Raw genomic sequence first — 20802 nt, 5'->3', positions numbered from 1 at the left:
TGGCTAGAGGACCGCCAATCAAAACCAGTCTATAATTCTTGGCCATGGCCCCGACGCGCGCTGCCACGAAGCGCAGCCGACCGGCCGAGGTCTTGACGACCGCGGACGACGGGCTCGTACCTGCAATCCAAGGCTTTAGCGATGACCAAATTGCAGCGTGGAAGTTGATGCTGGCGAAGGAATGGTACTTTGAGGCGCCGGCCGACTTCTTCACGCTCTACGCGATTGCACGCAGCATTGCCCCCGGGCAGCCTACCGGTGCGGGTTGCCAACCGAGCCGAAAGCGCTTCATTTGTGCATTCGTAGATGCGTTCAAAGCATCGCTTGGCCTTGAACTCACGGGTCCGTACATGGCGCTGTCGACTGCACCGACCTTGCCGACGCCGGTACCGCATCTCGCAGGAGGCGGTTGTGAGCCAGCAGGCCGCGTAGGTCTTCTTGCACGGCCGATGCTACTACGACCCGCCCGAGGTCATCACGGTGGCCTCGTCGCCGACCTTTCATTTCGGCTACTTGCGGTAGACTACATATTGCCTCACCAGCCCTGTACCTCATGGCGAGTAGCGACGCACCCAAAGACACACCAACGCATGTCGTGGAGGGCTCGAACGATGCAGTACGCACGCAGAAATGACGTTAGCGCTCAAGCGTGAGCGTTGTACTAGGGAACATTCGAGTTTCGAGGTCGCAGCCTTGTCGACGTGGTCCACGCCAAGCTCCTCGAGCAACCCCGCGGCACGGTCGACGGCCTATTGTCGCACTTGACACCCTTTGTCGTGGCCGTGAGTCCAAAGCGCCCAACAAAGCGAGCTAGAGCTGCGACATGCGAGCGCAAGTGGACTGCGCCGACGCTGAGTGGCTTGGGGATTTGCGTGCCGATCCACCCAACGACGGGCGTCGGTTTCCGAGCGCTCCCGACGCAACGTCACCAGCTGCAAAAGCTTCTCTCCAAGCCGCGGAGCAAAGACGTCGACGATTTGCTTACACGCGCCAACATTGCGGTCGACGAGTGCGAGTTTGGCACGGCGCTGCAGCTCGGACTCGACCTCTTTGCCCACCGCGACACGTACAGCGTACGTTCACTGCATCTTGCATCGCAGGGCTCACGTCGTGTAGAATGAAGCCAAGCGACTGCTCGACGTCGCCTACCTTTTGCTCAAGCGCGGCGGCTTTGCCAAGGTCTTGCGCCATCATCTCGCGTCGATCGAGAAGCCGCTGTCTTCGTAATGCCACCTTGTCACTACCATACATACTTCTCTGCATCCGTGTTGCATCCAACCTCGAGCGTCCAGTGAAGGCTCAGTATGGACTACTACAGCTCTAACTACAACTACAACGAGTATTACAACTAAAACTAATACTTCTTCGAAAACTGCGCTGATGTCTCGGGCGTGCAGCACCAACACGAGAGATCAATTTGCTGAGCTTAGATCTGAGTCGTTTCGAGCTCTGTTTTAACGCGCTTGTAACTAGCACGACGGGGGATGTTGGCGCGCCTGGGGCTTCCGTCGTCCAAGAAGAAATACGAGGAGAGCATTACGGGCGTGCACGCTTACCGTCAAAAGTACCAAGACGCGCTGCTCTTGCCCAAGCGGGAGCTCCAGAATCTCGACCTCTCGCCGCCCAAGAGCAAGCGCCACCACTACCGCCACCGCCTCGAAGATTCGGCGTCAACCAAACCCCACAAACCGAAAGAGCTCTCAAACGAAGAGAACGACGCGGTCTGGCGCCGATGGAAGCAGCGCAAAGCCGACGTGCTCGCCAAGCAAAAGCAGGTGCGTCGATCGTATATAGACATCGATGCTATGAGTGCAGGAGGACAACAACGTGCTTGCGAGCTTGGAAGCGCGCGCACCAAAGCCCGGCGACGACGGTAGCCGCTGTTCACCTTCGCACTCGTCCGACGACCATCGTACTATGTGACGTAGAGGCCCAGTTTGAGCGCTGGAAGGAAAAGAAGCGCGAGACTGACCGCGCCGAGCGTCAGCGCAAGAAGGCCGAACAGGCCACGTGGGGTGCGTCACGCAATCGATCCGCAATCGGCTTGCACTGACGTGGCATGCGCACGGAGTTAGATGCTATGCTCGAACAAGACAAGGCGAAGCGACGAGGTAAACACTGTTCCACGGCCTTGCTCCTCGCCTTACCAACCGGCGTGCAGAGCTGCTGCAAGAGAAAGCGCCGCCAGTAGCGTGCGCCGTCAAGACCAAGAAGAAGCTGCCCCAACCCGAGACTCTCTTGCACGTGCTCGAGAAGGTACGGCCGCTCCGAGACGATGATAGCAAGTACGTTGTAGGTGCAAGCATCGCCGTACAGCAAGCGGTTGCGCGGCCACACGAAGCCACCGGACGCAAATGCGTCGGTGCTGCCTCTGATTTTACAGAAGGCCCGGCCTCTCACATCGACAAGCTCACTCAAAGTGCCATTGGGACAGCTTGTAAGCGACCAAAGCGACGACGCCAGAGGGATGCAAGCTACCAGCGACGACGACGACAACAATGAGCAGCACGAGGAGAACGAGGGGCTGCCGACGCTCGTGGTGGCCGAGAGGATACCGCGGCCGGCCACGTCGGCGATGGCTGCGAGTAGTTCGAGTAGTAGTAGTACGCGCTAGTTGCTGCTGACGTAGTACGAAGGACGATATCAATCTATTCGACCGCAGCGGTTTACGCTACTTCCTACTTGCTGTCCTTCTGGGGCTTGCCCTTGTAGACTTGCTTGCCGTGGTTCCAAGGCACGTAGTTGTGCTTCCACATGTGCTTGATCTGGCGCTTCATCGTGAGCGTAAAGAGCACGATGAAGTACATGAGCAGAATCGGCCAAAACACCTGCGAGCGCATGAGCGACGAATGTAGTGCAGGATGATGCCGTACCGGGATGTTGAAGATCTCAAAGAACGTCATGAACAGCGCGTAGAACGTGGCCTTGGTCGTCGCGTACCAAAACTTGAACTCGGGCACACGACGGCTAAACGGGCGGAACTCTTCGCTCTTGGAGGACGGCAGCACGGGGCCGTCGGTCTCCGGGTCAATCTACAAAGCCATCATGAGCCTATCTGGACGACGATCGAAGCGAATATGAACCTGCGGCGAGAGGAACCCGATGAAGAGGTTGAGCAAATAGATACCAAGGCCATAGGTAATGATGTGGAACGAGTTGAGCGTCAAGACGCGCGCGAGGTACACGACCAAGAGCACGGCGGAGAAGACCCAGCGGCCGGTCACATGGATCGTGCTCTGGTCGAGCACGTGCTGCCACTTTCTAGAGCGATTCGCTGCATGAGGCATGTGCACATACAGCGCAAGAAGCGTACCGGCCCACGGACGCGGCGACGCGCTCCAAGAAGACGGGCTCCGTCAGCGATCGCGAGTCCCCGCCGGCGCTACTAGCTGCTCCTGGGCCCATGCTGCCTCAACCAAAAATAGGGGCTTTAATAGCGCTACACGCTCCACATACAAAACCCAAGTCAAACCCGACCACGTCCGGATTGGCCACTTGAGCAATGTGGTGGTCACCTGTGATTGGCTGAAAAACAGACCTATTACACTGAATCTTGCCTGGAGGATCGATGCCTAATTAGGACTGCGTCCAAGGCTGCACCCAACGAACTCACCAATGTTGCTGGAGGCTGCCACTGCGCTTGAAGACTTGGCTGTGCCATGACGAGCAACTCATTTGGATGGAGCTATCTGTACATGCACTTCTGCCGACCAAGGATATCTCTGGCCACTCGCACGCTGGATGGATTCCGAGGCTGGTGCAGTCAAAGACTCGGTGGCTTCGAGTGCACTCATTTCGCTTCAAGCTGGACCATGCGGCTCAATGAAATGTTGTCGTATCGTCCACAGAGAGCGCAAGCTGACAACGTTGCAAGGCTGCAGCGGAAGCCCTGAGGTTTGCTATCAGAACGACTTCACGCTGGAGCAAAAGCGCGCGAATGAATTGTCGCACTATGCAAGCACCACAAGTTAACGCTACAGCGTCTCGCAGCGGGCAGCCCGCGCACGCGCCCATCGTGGGACGGGCGAATTCGCCAGCGATCGACGGGGAGCGCCTTTTTTACAAATTCTTGCTGGGTTATAATGTTGCACCCAAGCGACCGTTGGAGGTATAACAGACAGGTGAGGAGGTCTAACATCCCGTGAAACACGTTTGCACACGTTTTTCTCAGTCTAACACATTCCAAGGTTGGACGCTCGCGAAGATTCACCCTATATCCGGAAGGATCGGTCTTTTTATCCGGACTGCGCATCTGTCTGTGGCCAGGACTTGTTCACTCTGTGATTAGCAACCTGCGATGCAAGCGATCCGCCGCCACTCGACGAAGCAAGTCCGCGCCTTCTCGGTCAAGGCCATGCTCCCGGTGCTGGAGTACGACTACAACGAGCTCGAACCCATCATCTCGGCCAAGATCATGGAACTCCACCACAGCAAGCACCATGCGGCGTACGTGACCAACTACAACGCGCTCTCGGAACAGTACGCCGAGGCGCAGGCCAAGAACGACGTGCCCAAGATGATCGCCTTGCAGCAGGGCATCCGCTTCAACGGCGGCGGCCACATCAACCACTCGATCTTCTGGACCAACCTCGCGCCGCCCAAAAACGGCGGTGGTGGCGAGCCCACGGGCGCCCTCAAGCAGGCCATCGAGAAGGAGTTTGGCTCGTTTGAAGCGTTCAAGGCCACGTTCAGCGCCCAGACGGCCGCTGTCCAGGGCAGTGGCTGGGGCTGGTTGGGCTACAACCCGGTCCAGAAGCGCATTCAGTACGCGGCGTTGGCCAACCAGGACCCGTTGAGCACCGTGGGCTTGATCCCGCTCCTCGGCGTGGACGTCTGGGAGCATGCCTACTACTTGGACTACAAGAACGTGCGCCCCGACTACCTCAAGGCCATCTGGGAGATTGTCAACTGGAAGAACGTCGAGGAGCGCTTCGCGGCTGCGTCCAAGTAAGCCTCGGTGTACCCAATGCGATATCAATCCACCATGTCTTGAGTCTATTGTGCATGCAGCCTTCCTACTGAACATGACGAGTTGCTTGGCGGCATGGCGAGTTGCTGGCCGCCATGGCGAGGATGAGGCTTCCACCGCCGGTCGTCCTGGGGCGTGCGACCGACGCTCAACTTCAACTTCCCACCCATTCCGGATACGCTCGTTTCCACGACAATTATATATACTATCTTTTGTATGGAATACAATAAAATGAGCGAATTTCGAGATTCGATCGAACTTTTCGCAAACCTTCGACGCAGTATCCGGATCGGATCCGCTGCGAGCGGGCGCCAGCAGTTGCACACGAGATGTCCAAGCCGCACGGCCTCGCCACGCGCCTCAAGGCCAAAGACGATGCCAAGAAGCGCAAGGAAACACTGGTCAAGGTACCTCGCATGCTCTACCATAGGCCACGCAGTCAGCAGCTGGACGCGTAGACGGCGGTCTTCGGCATTCCAATGGCGATAGTCCTCGTCGCGATCGTAATGGCCTTCTTCTCTGATGGCATCGAGTTGGATGCGAGCGACAGTCTCCGCGCGCCGTCCGGGTGGATGAAGGACGTGGCAACGACCAAGCGGCGCGGCGACTCGTACTACTCGGCCGAGCAGTACGACGTAGCGATCGAGTACTACAAGTCGGCGCTGCGCAGCGTGCGCACGCACGATGCCGTACACGCGATCTCGCTCCCGTCGACGCATGTCAAACGATCGATGTTTGCGTAGGAGAAGATCACGACCAAGGACGAGACCAAGCTCATGCGCGCCTACTTGTCCAACAGCCTCGCACTGAGCTACGGCCACCTCGGCAACACGACGCAAGCCGAATCATGGTACCCACACGCTACAGGACGAAGCCTGAAGCAAGAGTGTGCTAGGTACGAGAAAGGACTGAGCGTCGACAGCGAGCACTTGGAGCTACTGTACAACTACGCCAACCACTTGGCCGAAACCAAGCGCTGGCTTCACGCCGAGAAGGTGCGCGCGGTGGTCTCGAGGATGCCACTAAGAACTGAGGTAGCACTACCGCAAGGCCATTGCGCTCAAGCCCGACTTTGACTTGGCCATGATGGGCCTCGCGTTCGTCTTGCAGCAGCACGAAGCCTGGGACGAAGCGCGCACGCTGCTCTTCACCGCCTGGGAGATTGCCAAGGACAAGGTACTCCATCTACACATCTGCAATACAAATCAGCTCTTATAGGACGTGGCGGCGCAGCTCGGGTGGCTGTACCTGAGCGAACGGAACGCCGACCGCGCGCTCGAGTGGCTCTCGATCGCTGCCGACTTGGGTCACGTCGGCGCACGGCAACAGCGCGACGAGCTCCTCCTCGTGTGGCAAAAGACGCGCGAGAGCATGCACAAGGCGAGCGACCAAGGCGACACGATTGAGCTCGGCAGCAGCCAGTAGACGCCCACGCTTTGGTCCCCGAAGTCGCGCGATTTGCACGCAAATTGTTGTGGAAGTATTATACAAACCCCTAACCCTTGAGAAATAATCGCAGGTGCACTATTTCATTTCAGCTTCACATACACAGCTGATGCTTAGCCCGCTTCACGGACATCACTTGGTGAGACGGTCGGTCCTTTGTGAAACAGTCTCACGAACGCTCCTCACCTAGCAACTCGAGCGTCGGTAGAGGGAAGTGAGTTATCATATTCTCCGACAACCAGAAACGTCAGGATGACTAGAGTCGATTTCTTCTAAATTGGAGAAAGGACGTCGAGTTTCGGACCTAGGTCTCTCTGACGCAAGCAACACGGTGAGGTACTGCAGTAATTCGAGCTCGAGCATCTCGTCAACCTTGCATGTATTAACTATCTACAGGTAATACTCTTTCCCGGCTTCGAACGACGGCTGGCGCGGGTTCTGGCCGAGCGGCGGCAGTCGCTTCTCATGCGAGGGCGCTGCGCGCTGGTCGAGCTGGTCGGGCGGCGTCGGCTGCGTCTGGTTGTAGTACATGGTGATCGAGCCGGCGCGGTCCGTCTCGGCATCATCGTTGTCGTTCGTCTCCTTCTTGAGCTTGTATTGTCGGTAAAAGATAAAGACTTGGCGCACGAGGAGGAAGACGACGACAAGGCCCTGGAGCGAGAGAATGACCGTGCTCACAACGTTGCGCGCCGTCTCGGGCAGACCGACGAGCGTCGTAAGGAGGAAGATCGTCAGCGAGAGCGACGCGATCTTCATGATCGTGATGAGCGTCGTCGTTTGCTGCACGAACTTGGCCAAGTGCGGCTGGCGTACTTCCAAAAAGAGCACAAAGCCAACGTTGAGCGCCATGAGCACAATCACTTGGGCCAACCCAGTCCAGTTGGCCATGCCGGTCGTCATGCCGCAGAGAAGCGCAAGGAGCATCTTGACGACAAAGAAGAACCGGTTCTCGTAGTTGTATTCGTCGTAGAGGCACCCGTACCGGCGGTGCACCTTCTTTTCAAAGTGGTCCTTCATGCCAATGTCGACAATGTCGTCTTCGTGCTGGCGGACAATGTAGTAGCCGTACACCATGATGCCAATCGCAAACACAAAGAGCGAGAGGACGGCGACAAAGACGCTGACGCCGAGCGACTCGCTGTCGCGGTACACGCGGTTGATCTCAAACGTAGCCGTGACGCCGATCGCATACTGACTCACAATCAGGAGCGTCACGAGCGCTCCGATGGCGTGGTCGACGACCTTGATCTGGAAGGCGGGGAAATCTTTGGAAACGAGCTTCCCGCCAAGCAGCGCGAGGCCGAGGAGCACGCCGAGCGCGCCGACCAGCGAGATCAAGCCCACGATCGTCACGTACAAGAGCTTGTTGGGCGCAATGCCGATCGAGAGAGCGTAGCGCTCCATGCCCGTCATCGAGTTGTCGCCGGTGACTTCGAGGCGGCGCGCCGTGCTGTTGGCAGACGAGGTGTCGTTGGATGCCACTGGCTTGGCGCCGTCCCAGACTAGGAACGAGAGCGTCGTGAACGAGAGCTTGGCGCCCATGCTTGTGATGACCGCCGGCATGTTGGCGACGTTGAGCTGCGACGTGCTCACGCAGAACTGAGCGACGCCGATGAGGTTGAGTGCGACGGACGAGCCCGCACCGAGAGACGACGCGGTGGCCGCCGACGAGCCGACGGCACCGACGGACGTGGCGACCGCAGTCGTCGCCGAGACTGCAATGGACGCGTACACGGTCGTCTGCGATACGCTGGCGGCGACGACCGCCGCTTGCTCGATGCGCGTCGACGGCACCCAGTTGCTGATCTACAAGTCCCTTGAGATCGGACCAGAGGTATGTAGCACGTACGAGGCTCGCTGAAGGGTTATTGGCGCTGGGGTTCTGGCCGTCCTTGTTGGGCGTCTTGGCATTCTGGACCGTCGGGCACGAGCACGTGTTGTACGACGAGCACGTCTTGGCGTTGGCCATCGAGAACTTCTGGAGCGTCACTGCGCCTTGCGTCTTCTCTTGCAGCTTGGTCTTCATGGCGGGCGTGAGCCACTGGGAGAAGTCGACGTTGTTGTAGATGGCGCTGCCGAGACCGCTGCCGCTGCTCGCATAGTCCCACATGTCGTTGACGCACGACGGGAAGAGACATGTCGAGAGGCACGCGTCGAGCGTGACGCCCGAGAGCGGGACTTCGCCCTTGTACGTGGCACAGGCCGCCGCGGCGACGGCTTGGTTGACATCGAGGTCTACCAAGAGATAGATGCAACGACGAGGATCATGGAAGCGGAAAGGGTACCTTTGCCGCCGCACTTGAGCCCACTCGAGATCCACTTGCCGTAGAACGCTGCGTCGCACGAGAACCCACCCGAGGTCGTCAGTCGCCGACGGAGGCTGGGCGACGGCGTCGGCGTCGACGTCGGGCGACCGGTCGTTGCGCTGGGACTCTTGGTCTACAGAAGATGTTGGCATGCAATGGGAAAGCAAGTGGGTTTGCACCGTCTTGGACGGCGTCGGTGTTGCTGTCGACGGCGACGGTCCGCTCGAGGCGCTCGGGCTCGGGTTCGGGCCCGGGACGCTCGTCGGCGGCGAGAGCGTAATGACGTTGGTCGAGCTGTTGCTGCTGCTGTTGGTGTTGGTGTCGGTCGTCGTGTCTTGCACCACGTCAATCTGCGTCGAGAGAATCGCCGACGAAAAGACGAACGGGCACTGGACGCTCACGAGGTTGGTCGTCGGCGCCGGCGTCACCGACCCGGACGAGCCATTCGTGTTGTTGCCGGGCAGCGACGTGACAGGTACGATGGGCGTCACCACCGTCCCGTTGGGCGGCGGCGTGGTCGTCGTGGACGTCGTGGATGGCGTCGGCGACGTCGTCACGGGCGCACGTGACGTTAGGGACGGCGGCGGCGTTGGCGTCGTCACCGTTGGTACCGTTGTCGGCGTCAGCGGCAGTGTCACGGGCGTCGTGGTATCGGTCACATTGGGCTCTACCTGCGCAAGGCCAGTCGCGGCCAGCGCGGCGAGGACCAGCGCGCTGGAGAGGAGCGGGCGCATGCTGGAACGGGGAATGAACCAACAGAGCCAGAGATCGCAATCGACCAGCCAACAAGTGCCATCCGGGGCTCATGAAACCTCTCAAAATGAATATCTTCCCAAGCTGAATCTGCCTTTGCTGGCTGGCTCGTCGCTTCCTCGGAGGGACAACGACCGCCCATGGATCCGTACATACAGGCGGTGCACCCGTCACCTTCTCCAGCGCAGTAAAGCTGCATGTACTCGAAGAATTTGCCCATGCCAAGGCATCGGTCGTCTGCGACCATGTCGCTGACCCAGGTGGCGTCATAACGGCGGCCAATCGACGCGGGTACGTGCCATCTTGGAGAAGCTTGGTACACTTGCCATCTTGCCATGAACCCTGACGCATCCGTGGCGCGACGTCGCTGCTCGCGTTGGCCCGTGTGATTTTGGCGCCAAGCCGCAGTTTGCCTGTAGCTGCGATGCTTAATGCAGGCGGTCGACGGGGCAGGTAGCTCGCCGGTAGGCACGCGGTGCACTCGGAAGCAAGGAGGATAACTGCGCCGAGTGAGTGATGGAGGGACTGTGACTAATAAGACATTATTGTCATTGATATCGTACCCTTGGACTTGGCTCTGCTATACTCGAGGATTGAATAACCTGTGAAACTGAATATGGATGTCGCACGGCGTGGCGCCGACTTGGGCGATCCAAAAGCGTCTGGCCACCTGTGAGTAACCCTCGCGACAGCGCCAACCAGACGGTGTTACGGAATGTTAGACAACATTCCAACGTTCGATAACGACGCGTCAACGCTGTTATAACCGTGTGCACCTCGCGGTGGCGGAATATGTAACAACATGTAACACGCGATGCAGGTACACTTTTCCCGACTCACGCTGGGCCGACTACCAACGGCACCAACAAGGTGACTGCGCTGATGGGTCGACGCTTGGTCAACTTGCCCTACCATCGCCCGTCCTCATGCATCATGTGGTAAGCAGGGGCAAAGGGGTCCTATGACATTACACTTTATTTGGTTTGGAGGACACCGGCGGCAATGAGCTTTTCAATCTTGGCCATGACGCCCGGGTTCTGCATGTGGCGCTGGGCGGCGCGCGGGTCCGTCTGGAAGTCGTTGAGCACTTGCTGCATGATCGGGTCGCGCAAAATGGCTTGGATCTCGGGGTCGGCCATGCCATGCGCCGCGCGCTCCTCGTCGTTGCCGCCGGCCTGCACCTTGCTCTGCACGCTGCGGAGACCGTCCTGGCACTCGGCGTTCGTCGGGTCAATGTCGAGGCCCTTCTGGTACGACTCCATCGCCTTGTGGTACTCCTTCATGAAAAACTGGATCGCACCGAGGCGGCTGTACGCCTTGACATACTTGGGGTCGAGCGCCAGCGCCTTCTCGCAGTCCGCCTTGGCGTCCGGGAACGACGTGAGCTTCGTGAGCGCCGCCGCACGGTTGGCGTAGTAGACCGGGTTGGTCGGGTCGCGCTTGATGGCTTCCGTGTAGGCCTCGACAGCCTTGGGGAACAAGCCATTCTTGAAGTGCTCGTTCCCGAGCTCCTTGGCCTCGAGGCCCTTGACCGGGTCGAGGTAGGCAAGCTCCTTGGCCTTCTTGAGCTTGAGCGTCGCCTCCTTGAGCTTCTTCTCAACGTCGTTCGTGCGGTTCTCGACCTGCGCGCTCTCGTAGGCTTGGATCGCCGCCAAGAGGTTGGCCTCCGTCTCGCCCTGCTTGATGTATGCCGTCGCGATGCGCACGTAGGCCTTGGCCACGAGCGCATAGTCGGCGCGGTTGTCACGGCCAACCTCAATGGCCTTCCTGTACATAGATGAGCGTAATGGATACCAAGAGGACGACGTACTTGCACTGCTCAATGCACGCATCGTACTCCTTGAGCTCCAAGCGGACGGCCGCGAGGTTCGAGAGGTACGACATGTTGGTCGAGTCCTTGGCGATCGCCTCCTCGTAGCACGTAATGGCGTCGGCAAACTGCTTCTGCTTGTAAAACGCATTGCCACGCGCCTTGGCCTCTTCGGCCGCACGCTTCGAGGCACGCGCCGTCTTCTCCTCGTCCGTCAAGTCTTCCTCGACAACGACAGGCTCGGGGACCGGCGTGGGCTTGGCGGCCGCGGGGGTCTCCTTCGGAGCCGGGGGCGCTTCGGGTTCGTCGTCGCGGTTCATCATGCCACCAATGCCGAGGAGCTCGCCGAGGACCGTCATCATGCGCTGGTCACCCATGTATTCGTTGAGCTTCGACGGGTTCTTCTGGACTTCCTGGAGCTTGATCACAAAGTCCGGGTCGTTGAGGAGGTGGCGCACGCGCGGGTTCATCGCGAGCTTGGCAAACATGTCGGGGCCAAAGGCGCCGGCGAGGGGGTTCGTGGCGCTCGCCATGGCCTTCTCCACCTCTTCAATACCGCTCAAGCACGCAGCGTTGTTGGGCTCGTGCGTAAGACCCTCCTTGTACGCAGCAACGGCAGCATCATAGTCCTGCAGCGAGTGCAAGGCCGCGCCCTTGCGCGCATAGCCCTTGCCCCAGTCGGGCTTGACGCCAATGCACGCCTCAGCGTCCTTCAAGGCGAGCTCGGCTTTGTCGTCGCTCAAGTAGGCCGCGCTGCGGTTCGAGTAGTAGACGTGGTTGCTCCCGTTGAGCGCGATGGCCTTGGTGTAGCACTCGATGGCCTCCGTGTTGTTCTTGGCCGAGAGGGCAGCATTGCCCTTGGCCTTCCACTGCTCCGCCTACGCTTGCGCCATGAGGAGCGGGTTCATGCGTCGGTGCCATGACGGAGGCTACGTACTTCGCTCGCCATACTGCCGACAAAATCTCAAATGAACATGATGCTTCCACCGTTTGGTCACGACCTCTCGTCACCTTTTTGACCAATAAGAGCACTTTGACCGAATTTTGGCCAATCACGGACGCGTCTCGGTCGAAATGCAAGGGATTTGGGGAAAATTCCAGAATGTACTATCCGGAAGGACGGCGGACGCCCCGCGTGTCACGACCACGTTGAAGTTGCCAAATCCAAAGATCGCAACCGACCTGAGCCCAACTCGTATTAGCTTTAGGGGCGAGCTGCTCGATCGATGCTACTGATAATAATGCACCGTCGTCAGCCAAAGCTTCTTCTCAATTATACTACACCGCCCCTACCTTCCTTGACATCGAACGTAGGGCTGGGACGCCACTTGCATAAGCGCTGGTCCAAAGTGGTTGGCGCAGGTTGGGCATATCGACCGCGTGTATGGCACACGTCAAGATCACAAATAACAAGGACGGTGCACGTACACCCCAACGATCATATCGGACCTCACTCACCAAGTCTCGCAGCAGCCACGGGCATATTTAGAGCACAAACGGTCTCTCACAAGAGGTTACTCTGCTGTCACAGCACTACTTGCAGCTACACTTGACGCATCTACCGCGAAAGTGCCTCGTATGCGTAGACAGGCGTCGAAACGGCGACTACGTCCCAAGAACTGTTGCGAGGACGCGGAGGATGGAAGGTCGTGCTGCTAGAGTTAGGCGACCTACAGCGGGTACGAAAACACTGTCTGCCATCGACCGACCTCACTTGCGAGACGTTTGCCTTTTGTGCTGCAGTGCCAAATTGAGCGCCAACCGCTTCGGAGGTGTTTCAAAACCCCCGACTGCCGCCTTTTTTCAGCCGACACGTTTCGAACATCAGCGGCCCACTTCCATTTTGACTTTGCGAGCAAACGATGGGCTTCGTGCACATTGCCACGCCGTGTGTCGAGGAGACGACGCCGACGACCAAGTGCCGCTTCAAGCACGGCGGCTACGTGGTCGCAGCCGGCCTTGTCGCATGGTTCTCGTGGTCGCTGCAGGGTCTTTCACCCGTGACCCGCTATACGATCGAGATGCCTCGTGATGCGCCATCGATGAACGCAACCGCGTCGCCCGCCGTCACCACGACAGTCCGGCTCAACGTCGGCGGCACACACCTCGAGACGACGTGGGAGACGCTGCTCAAATGCGACGACTCGTTCTTCCACGAGCTTCGCGAGACCGCAGCCTTGCCCGACGGTACGTACATGTCTTGTGAGCAGCAAGGATCGAGCAGATGTGTGCATTAGGTTCGTTCTTTGTCGACTGGAGCGCTGCGCACATGGAGCGCGTCCTCATGTTCCTGCGGTCCGGGTATCTCAACCGCCATGGCCTCGCGTGGTATGAAGACGACGAACTCAGTCGCACACTGCGCTTTCTCAAGATCGACCCCGAGAGCAACCAGTGTCCGTTTACAAAGGCGCTCGAGGAGCCCAAGGAGGCCAAGGCGCAGTTCTTGCCGGACGACTACGACGGCGAGGGTGTCCCGATGACGTCGACGCCGCACGTGTGCTCGTACGGTGTCCCCGGCTGTGATGGCTACTTGATGCCCGAGCCGGCTCCGCGCCCGACGCCCAAAAACCGTGCCAAGGGCAAAAAGGCCAAGGGCCACAGCAAGTGGCGCGACTAGAATTGTGAAACCGAACAACGTTGTGAATGAATGTCTTCAAATTGGGTCTTTTACTTGGATATGCCATTTTATACTGTTGAAATGTATGGACAATGGAAATATGACTAAACACACGCCACTTGGCGCGCCAAAACCGGTTACAGAGGCTTCAACGAAGGGTCACTACGGACTTTTGACGATGGAGCTCTTGGACGCGATCCGAGCTGGAAGCGATGTGAGTGCGCTCTTGGGCGCACCGAACGTCTCTCTCAACGCCCAGGACAAGGTTACTTGATTGTATCCCATGACAGGATACGAGAACTGTTTGCATAGGATGGCCACACGGCGCTAATGCTGGCGACGCAAGCCAACAACATTGGGCTCATGCAGCAGCTACTCACGGCGGCGTGCGACGTCAACCGTCGCAACCAGGTGCGACCTAGAGGCAGTGCCGTGGACGTAGCGAGCTTGGTTAGGCCGGCCAAACGGCCCTCTTCTTCGCCTCGTCGGTCGTGGCGGCCGCGCACCTCGTCGAGAAGAAGATCAACCTGAACGCGCGCGACGCTCAGGTTGCCATTTCTTGCGTTGACAAAACCATCGCGTGACGCACGTGTGTCACTACTGTAGCGCAGCACCGCGGCGTTGCGGGTCATCGAGGCCGGCCACGAAGATGTGGCCGTCTACCTCATCGAACGCGGCTGCGATATCAACGAGCGCAACAAGGTCTGACGTTCGAGTCGTGCATGCTTCTATCTGAGCATCTACTTGAGTAGGCTCAAAAGACCATGCTGTCGGCAGCGATTGGCAAGTCGCAGCGGCGCGTCATCGAAGCACTGGCGGCGCGCGCTGATTTGGACTGGAAGGCCGCGGGCACCGTGCGCTCTATGCCCTTCCAAGGTAGTGCGATGATGCTATTATGCGTAGGCGCCGCTGTTGTTTGCGGCCATGACGGGCAATGTCGACATCGCGTCGTTGCTGCTCACGTTCAACTGCGACATGGATGCCCCGGGGCCCGATGTACGCGACGACCAACGACTCTGTCTCTCAACCTCGTCCTTAGGGCACGACGCCCCTAATGGCTGCGATTCAAAACGGCCACGCGGCGCTCATGTTGCACTTGCTCGAGAACGGCTGCAATGTCAACTGCCGCGACAAGGTAAACCTGCAGCGAACGCCCCGTCCGTCTATCGACCCGTAGGCGGGACGCTCCGCCTGGAACTACGCCCTCGAACATGACCACAGCTTGGCAGCGACGCTTCTCGAGCATGGCTATGACCTACGTCGTGCGGACCCCGTACGCGCTCGTTCCAACGACATCCGACGGTATTTCCTTGCTGGCTAGAACGGTCAGACGGCGCTGGCGGTCGCGCTGGCGCACAAGGCCGACGTCGTGGCCAAGCTTGTCGTGACCAAGATGGCGGAACAGGGCTTGAACCTCAGCGCGCCCGATCCTGTCCGTGTCGTCCGCTGTCAACTTTACATTTCACGGTGTCATAGATGGGCAAGTCGGCGCTATGGGCAGCCGTGCTGCATGGCGACACGGAGCTTGTCGCGCTCCTCCTCGACGAGGGCTGCAGTGCGAGCGCCGCGGCCAAAGACGTGGGTGACGCGGCGATGTTGAACCCTATCCCATTGCTACGTAGGGCTCGACGCCGCTCTCACTGGCCATCCAACATCAGAAGGATGACGTCGTGCGCTTGCTGCTCCAGCACGACGGCGCCGGCGACGTGGTACAGTAGACTCTAAAGAACCTCGTCCTCGGAGTGACATAGGCGCTCTTGAACGCTGTGACCGCCGGTGACGTGGCCACGCTCGACGCGCTTCTCGGCTACGGTGTCGATGTGAACGCGACCGATCGCCACGTACGACGTTGCATTATGCAAACAAATGATGAATTGGGATGGGATTAGGGCAACACGCCGTTGATGCTAGCGCTCCGGCACCGCCACGAAGCAATGACGACAGCGCTCTTGGCCAAGCAGTGCGACACTGAGCGCTGCAACGACGTACAAAATATCGTCTTGGCTGACAAACGAAATGCTGCGGATGGTAGAAAGGCGAGAGTGCGCTGCACATGGCGTTGGCCGACGAGAACGTTCTGGCGCTCCTCCTCGAGACGTCGTCGGGAATGCTAAATCGTCAGGACCAAGTACACTGTTCAGTACGACGCTCGTGGTCGGATGATCTGTGTAGTCGGGCAAGACCTTGCTCATGACGGCGCTCGAGCGCCACGCGACGGATGCGGTGCTCCAGCGGCTTCTCACGCAGAGCCCACCGGCGTCGCTGGCCGCCACCGACACTGTCTGCTTGATGTCACTGCTGTTGCGCGCTCAACGGTACCCTCTAGATGGGCCGAAATGCGCTCTTTTGTGCAGTCGAGACGAACCGCGTCGAGATCGCCAAGCACCTTCTCGCACTCGGTACCAACCCCAACACGCAGCTCTCGACGACGGTGCGTCATGCGAGTACGATCGTAAAATTCGTCATGATCCCACAGGGAGAAACGGTGCTCATGGCCGCCGTGCGCCACGAGCCAACGCTGGTCGAGCCGCTTCTCGAACGCGGCGCGAGTGTCGACTTGCCCGATCACGTTGGCTGCCTACTCGTGCAATAGAAACAGCACATAGCGTCGCTTCTAGGACGGTGTGACACCGATACTGGCGGCGTGCGCCTCGTCGACGACGCCGAGCAATGTCGTCGCGGTGCTCGGGAAGCGCGGCTGCAACCTCAACGCGCAGGCGGCCACGTTCCACGTACGCCAAGTCGTTGCGTCTCTTGGCTCATCATCGCGTACAGGACGGCAAGTCACCACTCATGCTCGCGCTTTCACATGCGCGGGAGGATGTGGTGGAGCTGCTCCTGGCGGCGCCGACGACCGACGTCACACTGGCCGCGACGGTATCGCTCTTATCTCATCGCCACGAGGACGACAGTGGCGTAGGATGGGCGAACAGCGCTCTTCTTGGCGTCGACACCAGCGCTCATTCGCACGCTGGTCGCGCGCGGGTGTCCTGTCGACACCAAAGATAAGGTGCGTGAACCCGAGAGGCAGCGCTGGACGACGCATGGCGTAGCTCGGACGCACGCCGTTCATGATGGCGTTCGATCACTCGAGCGACGACGTTGCCTTGGCGCTCATCGACCTCGAGTGCAACGTCACGGCCGTGAGCAAGGTTTGCTCCTCTGCGGCTAGCGGCTTTGAGTCGAGGGATATTTGTAGGAAGGCGTGTCGGCGCTGTCCCAGGCGGCCGCCAGTGCCAGCGTGGCCATGGTGCAACGGCTCCTTGACGCAGGCTGCGACATCAACGTACGCGACCCGACGCAAAATGTAAGCGGCTATGCCGAAGTCGAACGACCACTAATTGCATGGTGGATTAGGGCAACACGCCGCTGATGCTGGCACTGCAAAACAACCGCACGGAGACTGTGCGTCTTCTTCTCGAGCGCAAGTGCGACGTCGTCCGCGGCAACAAGGTGCGTCGCAGCAGCAATTGCGCTGCGCGAGCTGACATCAAGTCCGTAGCTGGGGCAATCGGCACTCTTCTTTGCGTCCGTGGACACGGTCGCCAAGCTGCGAGAGATGGGCTGCAACGTCGACGCCAAGGACGAGGTTCGACGATAGTTGCAGCGAGCGCGTCGTGCATGCTCTCCGTAGGACGGGCAGTCGCCGCTTATGTACCTCTTACGTTGCAACCGACCGGACGTTGCGCGTCTCTTGATGGACAAAAAATGCAACCTGCTGTACTACAACAACGTACGCTGGTCCGAAATGCTGCGTTTGTATCGACGCGTTTGGCTAGCGGGGGGAGTCATTGCTGTGGTATGTGGTCCACGTACGCCCCGAGACGGACGCGATCGCAATGGCCACCGAGCTCTTGTCCCACGGCGTCGACAAAAACCACCAAGACAAGGCGGTGCGTCAGCCTGCTGTTTGCAGACGTAAAGGCCAAGGCCGATGTAGGGAGACACAGCGCTGTTGCATGTGCTGCGACACCGTCTACGCGGCGTCGCGCAGCTCTTGGTCGACCGGGAAGCCGACGTCACGATCCGTAACCAGGTCGACACCCGCTGCGCACCGTGAGCTCATGCGCTGCGTAGAAGAACGAGTCGGCGCTGCACCTCGTTGTCGACGACGTCGATTGGGTCGAGCGACTCATCAAGGCAGGGTGTCGCCTCAACGACCAGACGCATGTAGTGAGCATGTCTTCATGACAACATGTCTGCATTTTCCTTTGTTGTTAGGACAAAAAGCAGACACCGCTCATGCTAGCGCTCGAGTCGAAGTGCTTGGCGTCGGCAAAGGAGCTCCTGACGGCCAAAGGCTGCGACTTGCGCCCTGCCGACACGGTAGACAGCAACGTTGCCATGGAGGCGCACATATATGGGTCTAGACGGGGGCCACTGCGCTTTTTTACATCATTCGCGCCCAAGCCACGGCGCTGCTCGACACCTTGTTTGAGCGCGAAATGGAGTGCGACCTCAACGCCCAGCTCCACGACGTGCGCTCGGTTTTATATGGTTTTAGCTCACAACTAGTGGATAGGGTTATACACCGCTCATGGAAGCCATCAAGTTCAACCTGCCCGACATTGCGGAGCGGCTTTTGCGCCACCGCTGCGACGTGTCGCTGCTCAATAACGAGCGCGCGTCCGCGCTCCATATGCTCGAAGAGTCGACGTCCGTGGCGTTGCAGCAGCTGCGGAGTCTTCTCGAGACGACCGACCTCTTCTTTGGCGACACGTTTGAGCTCCACTTGCAGCAGGAGAAGGCGGACGCGGCCAGTGTGCCCCTCAGCTTTCTTCCGTGGCGAAAAGGGGCCCTGGAAACCGACCTCACCAAGCCGTACGACGTTAGAGTCGCGAGAAATTGAGGTTCTGACGACGATCGGTGTGTAGGGACGTGCAGTACGTTTTGGTCGTGCCGGGCCCCGAGATGCTCGAGAACAACAATACGCGCGACGCGTTCATTCCGGCGCGCTTTGTCATGTACACGGCGCTAACATAGCTGATGTCGTATCTCATCTCGAGCGTAGCAAGCCGCGGAGCAGCGATGCGATGGCCAAGGAGAAGAAGACAGTGCTCAAGTACGCATACGAGTTTGTGCTGCAAGTCGCACCGGAAACGTGTGCGATTTGCGTGCCGACGAGCCAGCAACTGTACTCGCTCAACGCCAAGACGCCGGGTAGCAACCATGTGCTCAGCCTCCAGCCGCGCTTCCGCGACGCGTCGGCCAAAGTGCTTTCCAAAGGCGAGATGCACGTGGCGTTGACCAACCACCGCGCAAACAACGTACGCATTTCCTGTTGCACTAGTCCAATGACTATGCTGTCTTGTAGCCTGTCCGCAATGGCGACGACAAAATTGTGGTGCACGTCGCCGACGCCAACCGTCTACGCAAGTCGTTCAATACGGACTGGGTGACACTGCCGGCGCTGACGCGCGCCGACGGCGTTGTCGCGCGCCCCGTCTGCTGCGACATTGACGGCGGCTTCCTCGGGCTCAACGGCTTGCTCGACCGCCGCCAGGCCAAGCCCGTGTTCTTCTCGATCCACAAGATCGACATGTAGCGACGTTACACAAGATAACACCGAGTTGCATGCTACGTGGCAGCCTACGGGCGCAGCAGCGGCAAAAATTCGTGCAGCGCCAGAGATCCGGTGCCCGTCTTGTCGTATGCACTTACGAGACGCACGAGCGCATCTCGAGGGGGTATGGGCAGCTGCTGTCGTGCTAGCGCTCTCTCCAACGAGTGGACCGTGATCACATGCGCTTGCGGATCGCAGAGCGCGGCAAAGAGCGCCCGCGCTGTCTTGCCTTCCGCGACGAGGTCCGCGACCAATGGCACGCGTACCGCCTCCACGTCGTCCAGCACCGTCGTGTGCTGAGGTACTCTTCGGGCCTCGTCCCTTGACGCGGGCGTGGGCAGAGCGAAGCTTGTAGGCCAGATCGCGTCGTCGTTCCGTGCCTCGTCTGGGAGGGCATCGACAAGCCGGCAAAAGTCGCCGAGAGCGAGCATGCCGTGTCGAGTGGGACAGTGTGCTGCAATGGCGTCGAGCTCGGGCTTGGCAAGAAGAATGCCCATGGAGGCCAGCCCGTCATGCAGCTCGTCGACGGTGACGGCGCCAAAGCTACCAACCTGTCAGATTTTTCGAGCCCGTGTGCACACGGCTCATATACCGGTCCTTGTCCAAGTGCAGGTACAGCTGACGCAATGACGTGCTTTTTTCGTAGAGCTTGGTGCGGAGACGGGCCATCGCGCGCTCGTGGCGCCAACGCTCGAGCTCGGCGAGGTCGTCGGACGACGGACACGGCAGTGCAAGCACTTGGGCCTGCGCAGCGTGCAACGTCGAGATAGGGGCCTCCGAAAGACGGCGCAGTCGCAGAAAACTCGTGTAATTGACGTACCCGCGGCCGCTGCGGTCGTACTTGAGCAGCAGCCGGGCCACGGTCGCAGGGTCGGTGGGCAGGTTGAGGCGCTATATACATCCGGTCAAGCCGCTGCGCCACAGAGTGCGCGTACATCCAAGGCGCGCTGAAAGTCATCGTAGCTGAGAAAGCCGGTTCCTTGTCGGTCCATGGCCAAGAAGCGGCGGCGGTCGTCGCCGTCGTGCGCGAGTCGGTGCGATAGACGCTGCTCGAGCTGCGCGACGTCGTCCGCGGCCTGGTGGCAGGTAGCGCGGAGCGGCTCGAGGGCGACGCGCGCCTTGGCTAGCAGCACGCTGGCGCCAGGCGTGTCAAAGCCCACGCTTGTCTGCGCCTCATGGACAAAGCTGGTAAAGAGCTCCACAAAGGCGTCGCGGGACATACACGTTAAAGAATGCCGGACGAACGTAAAACCACGTAAAACGACTTTTACTCCTTGGACCCGTAGGTTCAAGGACGTTTTACTCGTGCACACGGCGCGCAGCTTGCAACGTACTACG

The 20802-nt window shown here is 59.4% G+C and overlaps 10 protein-coding genes across 11 annotated transcripts; 6 read left to right on the top strand and 4 right to left on the bottom strand.

Annotated features, from left to right (window-relative positions):
- Window positions 1-35: 35 nt before the first annotated feature.
- SDRG_10894 (hypothetical protein) lies at window positions 36-1375 on the top strand. Its single transcript, XM_008616910.1, has 6 exons — window positions 36-258; window positions 307-386; window positions 433-518; window positions 565-616; window positions 666-1073; window positions 1117-1375. Exons 1-6 carry the CDS (start codon window positions 45-47, stop codon window positions 1225-1227), a joined length of 951 nt encoding a protein of 316 aa, XP_008615132.1. The 5' UTR covers window positions 36-44; the 3' UTR covers window positions 1228-1375.
- A 109-nt stretch (window positions 1376-1484) lies between these two features.
- Window positions 1485-2614, top strand: SDRG_10893 (hypothetical protein; the record flags this gene model as incomplete). Its single annotated transcript, XM_008616909.1, has 6 exons — window positions 1485-1775; window positions 1816-1873; window positions 1929-2015; window positions 2076-2111; window positions 2162-2256; window positions 2297-2614. The coding sequence occupies 6 exons, from the start codon at window positions 1485-1487 to the stop codon at window positions 2612-2614; spliced, it is 885 nt and encodes a 294-aa protein (XP_008615131.1).
- Window positions 2615-2621: 7 nt separating this feature from the next.
- Window positions 2622-3508, bottom strand: SDRG_10892 (hypothetical protein). The gene is made up of 4 exons (XM_008616908.1): window positions 3314-3508; window positions 3084-3261; window positions 2874-3032; window positions 2622-2828 (listed from the first exon to the last, which is right to left on the bottom strand). Exons 1-4 carry the CDS (start codon window positions 3403-3405, stop codon window positions 2679-2681), a joined length of 579 nt encoding a protein of 192 aa, XP_008615130.1. The 5' UTR covers window positions 3406-3508; the 3' UTR covers window positions 2622-2678.
- Window positions 3509-4264: 756 nt separating this feature from the next.
- SDRG_10891 (superoxide dismutase [Mn], mitochondrial) lies at window positions 4265-5017 on the top strand. Its single transcript, XM_008616907.1, has one exon. It carries the CDS (start codon window positions 4298-4300, stop codon window positions 4949-4951), a length of 654 nt encoding a protein of 217 aa, XP_008615129.1. The 5' UTR covers window positions 4265-4297; the 3' UTR covers window positions 4952-5017.
- Window positions 5018-5228: 211 nt separating this feature from the next.
- On the top strand, window positions 5229-6518 carry SDRG_10890 (hypothetical protein). Its single transcript, XM_008616906.1, has 6 exons — window positions 5229-5376; window positions 5428-5658; window positions 5713-5819; window positions 5865-5964; window positions 6008-6145; window positions 6188-6518. Exons 1-6 carry the CDS (start codon window positions 5299-5301, stop codon window positions 6392-6394), a joined length of 861 nt encoding a protein of 286 aa, XP_008615128.1. The 5' UTR covers window positions 5229-5298; the 3' UTR covers window positions 6395-6518.
- Window positions 6519-6752: 234 nt separating this feature from the next.
- On the bottom strand, window positions 6753-9648 carry SDRG_10889 (hypothetical protein). Its single transcript, XM_008616905.1, has 4 exons — window positions 8901-9648; window positions 8701-8854; window positions 8265-8650; window positions 6753-8221 (listed from the first exon to the last, which is right to left on the bottom strand). Exons 1-4 carry the CDS (start codon window positions 9453-9455, stop codon window positions 6806-6808), a joined length of 2511 nt encoding a protein of 836 aa, XP_008615127.1. The 5' UTR covers window positions 9456-9648; the 3' UTR covers window positions 6753-6805.
- Window positions 9649-10224: 576 nt separating this feature from the next.
- Window positions 10225-12291, bottom strand: SDRG_10888 (hypothetical protein). The gene is made up of 3 exons (XM_008616904.1): window positions 12222-12291; window positions 11285-12162; window positions 10225-11241 (listed from the first exon to the last, which is right to left on the bottom strand). Exons 1-3 carry the CDS (start codon window positions 12231-12233, stop codon window positions 10449-10451), a joined length of 1683 nt encoding a protein of 560 aa, XP_008615126.1. The 5' UTR covers window positions 12234-12291; the 3' UTR covers window positions 10225-10448.
- An 823-nt stretch (window positions 12292-13114) lies between these two features.
- SDRG_10887 (hypothetical protein) lies at window positions 13115-13954 on the top strand. The gene is made up of 2 exons (XM_008616903.1): window positions 13115-13471; window positions 13522-13954. The coding sequence occupies exons 1-2, from the start codon at window positions 13147-13149 to the stop codon at window positions 13899-13901; spliced, it is 705 nt and encodes a 234-aa protein (XP_008615125.1). The 5' UTR covers window positions 13115-13146; the 3' UTR covers window positions 13902-13954.
- A 99-nt stretch (window positions 13955-14053) lies between these two features.
- On the top strand, window positions 14054-19528 carry SDRG_10886 (the record flags this gene model as incomplete). 2 transcript variants are annotated; one of them, XM_008616901.1, is made up of 34 exons in its annotated part: window positions 14054-14166; window positions 14214-14312; window positions 14357-14449; window positions 14508-14603; window positions 14654-14755; window positions 14805-14897; window positions 14941-15036; window positions 15079-15174; window positions 15223-15333; window positions 15378-15479; window positions 15524-15610; window positions 15653-15742; window positions 15791-15886; window positions 15934-16029; window positions 16074-16181; window positions 16228-16332; window positions 16378-16470; window positions 16520-16633; window positions 16677-16778; window positions 16822-16911; window positions 16955-17053; window positions 17101-17208; window positions 17259-17354; window positions 17404-17490; window positions 17536-17634; window positions 17681-17794; window positions 17842-17937; window positions 17979-18071; window positions 18123-18227; window positions 18272-18379; window positions 18424-18722; window positions 18776-18865; window positions 18913-19168; window positions 19216-19528. In XM_008616901.1, exons 1-34 carry the CDS (start codon window positions 14080-14082, stop codon window positions 19444-19446), a joined length of 3837 nt encoding a protein of 1278 aa, XP_008615123.1. In that variant the 5' UTR covers window positions 14054-14079. The 2 variants fall into 2 exon arrangements, with proteins under 2 accessions (XP_008615123.1, XP_008615124.1); XM_008616902.1 differs by having other exon boundaries at window positions 14080-14166; window positions 17982-18071; window positions 19216-19446.
- Window positions 19431-20695, bottom strand: SDRG_10885 (hypothetical protein). Its single transcript, XM_008616900.1, has 3 exons — window positions 20400-20695; window positions 20057-20355; window positions 19431-20007 (listed from the first exon to the last, which is right to left on the bottom strand). The coding sequence occupies exons 1-3, from the start codon at window positions 20682-20684 to the stop codon at window positions 19491-19493; spliced, it is 1101 nt and encodes a 366-aa protein (XP_008615122.1). The 5' UTR covers window positions 20685-20695; the 3' UTR covers window positions 19431-19490.
- Window positions 20696-20802: the final 107 nt, after the last annotated feature.

The sequence above is a fragment of the Saprolegnia diclina genome (genome assembly GCF_000281045.1).
Source record: "Saprolegnia diclina VS20 unplaced genomic scaffold supercont1.38, whole genome shotgun sequence".
Lineage (NCBI taxonomy): Eukaryota > Oomycota > Saprolegniomycetes > Saprolegniales > Saprolegniaceae > Saprolegnia > Saprolegnia diclina.
This window is presented reverse-complemented; position numbering and strand designations above follow the sequence as displayed.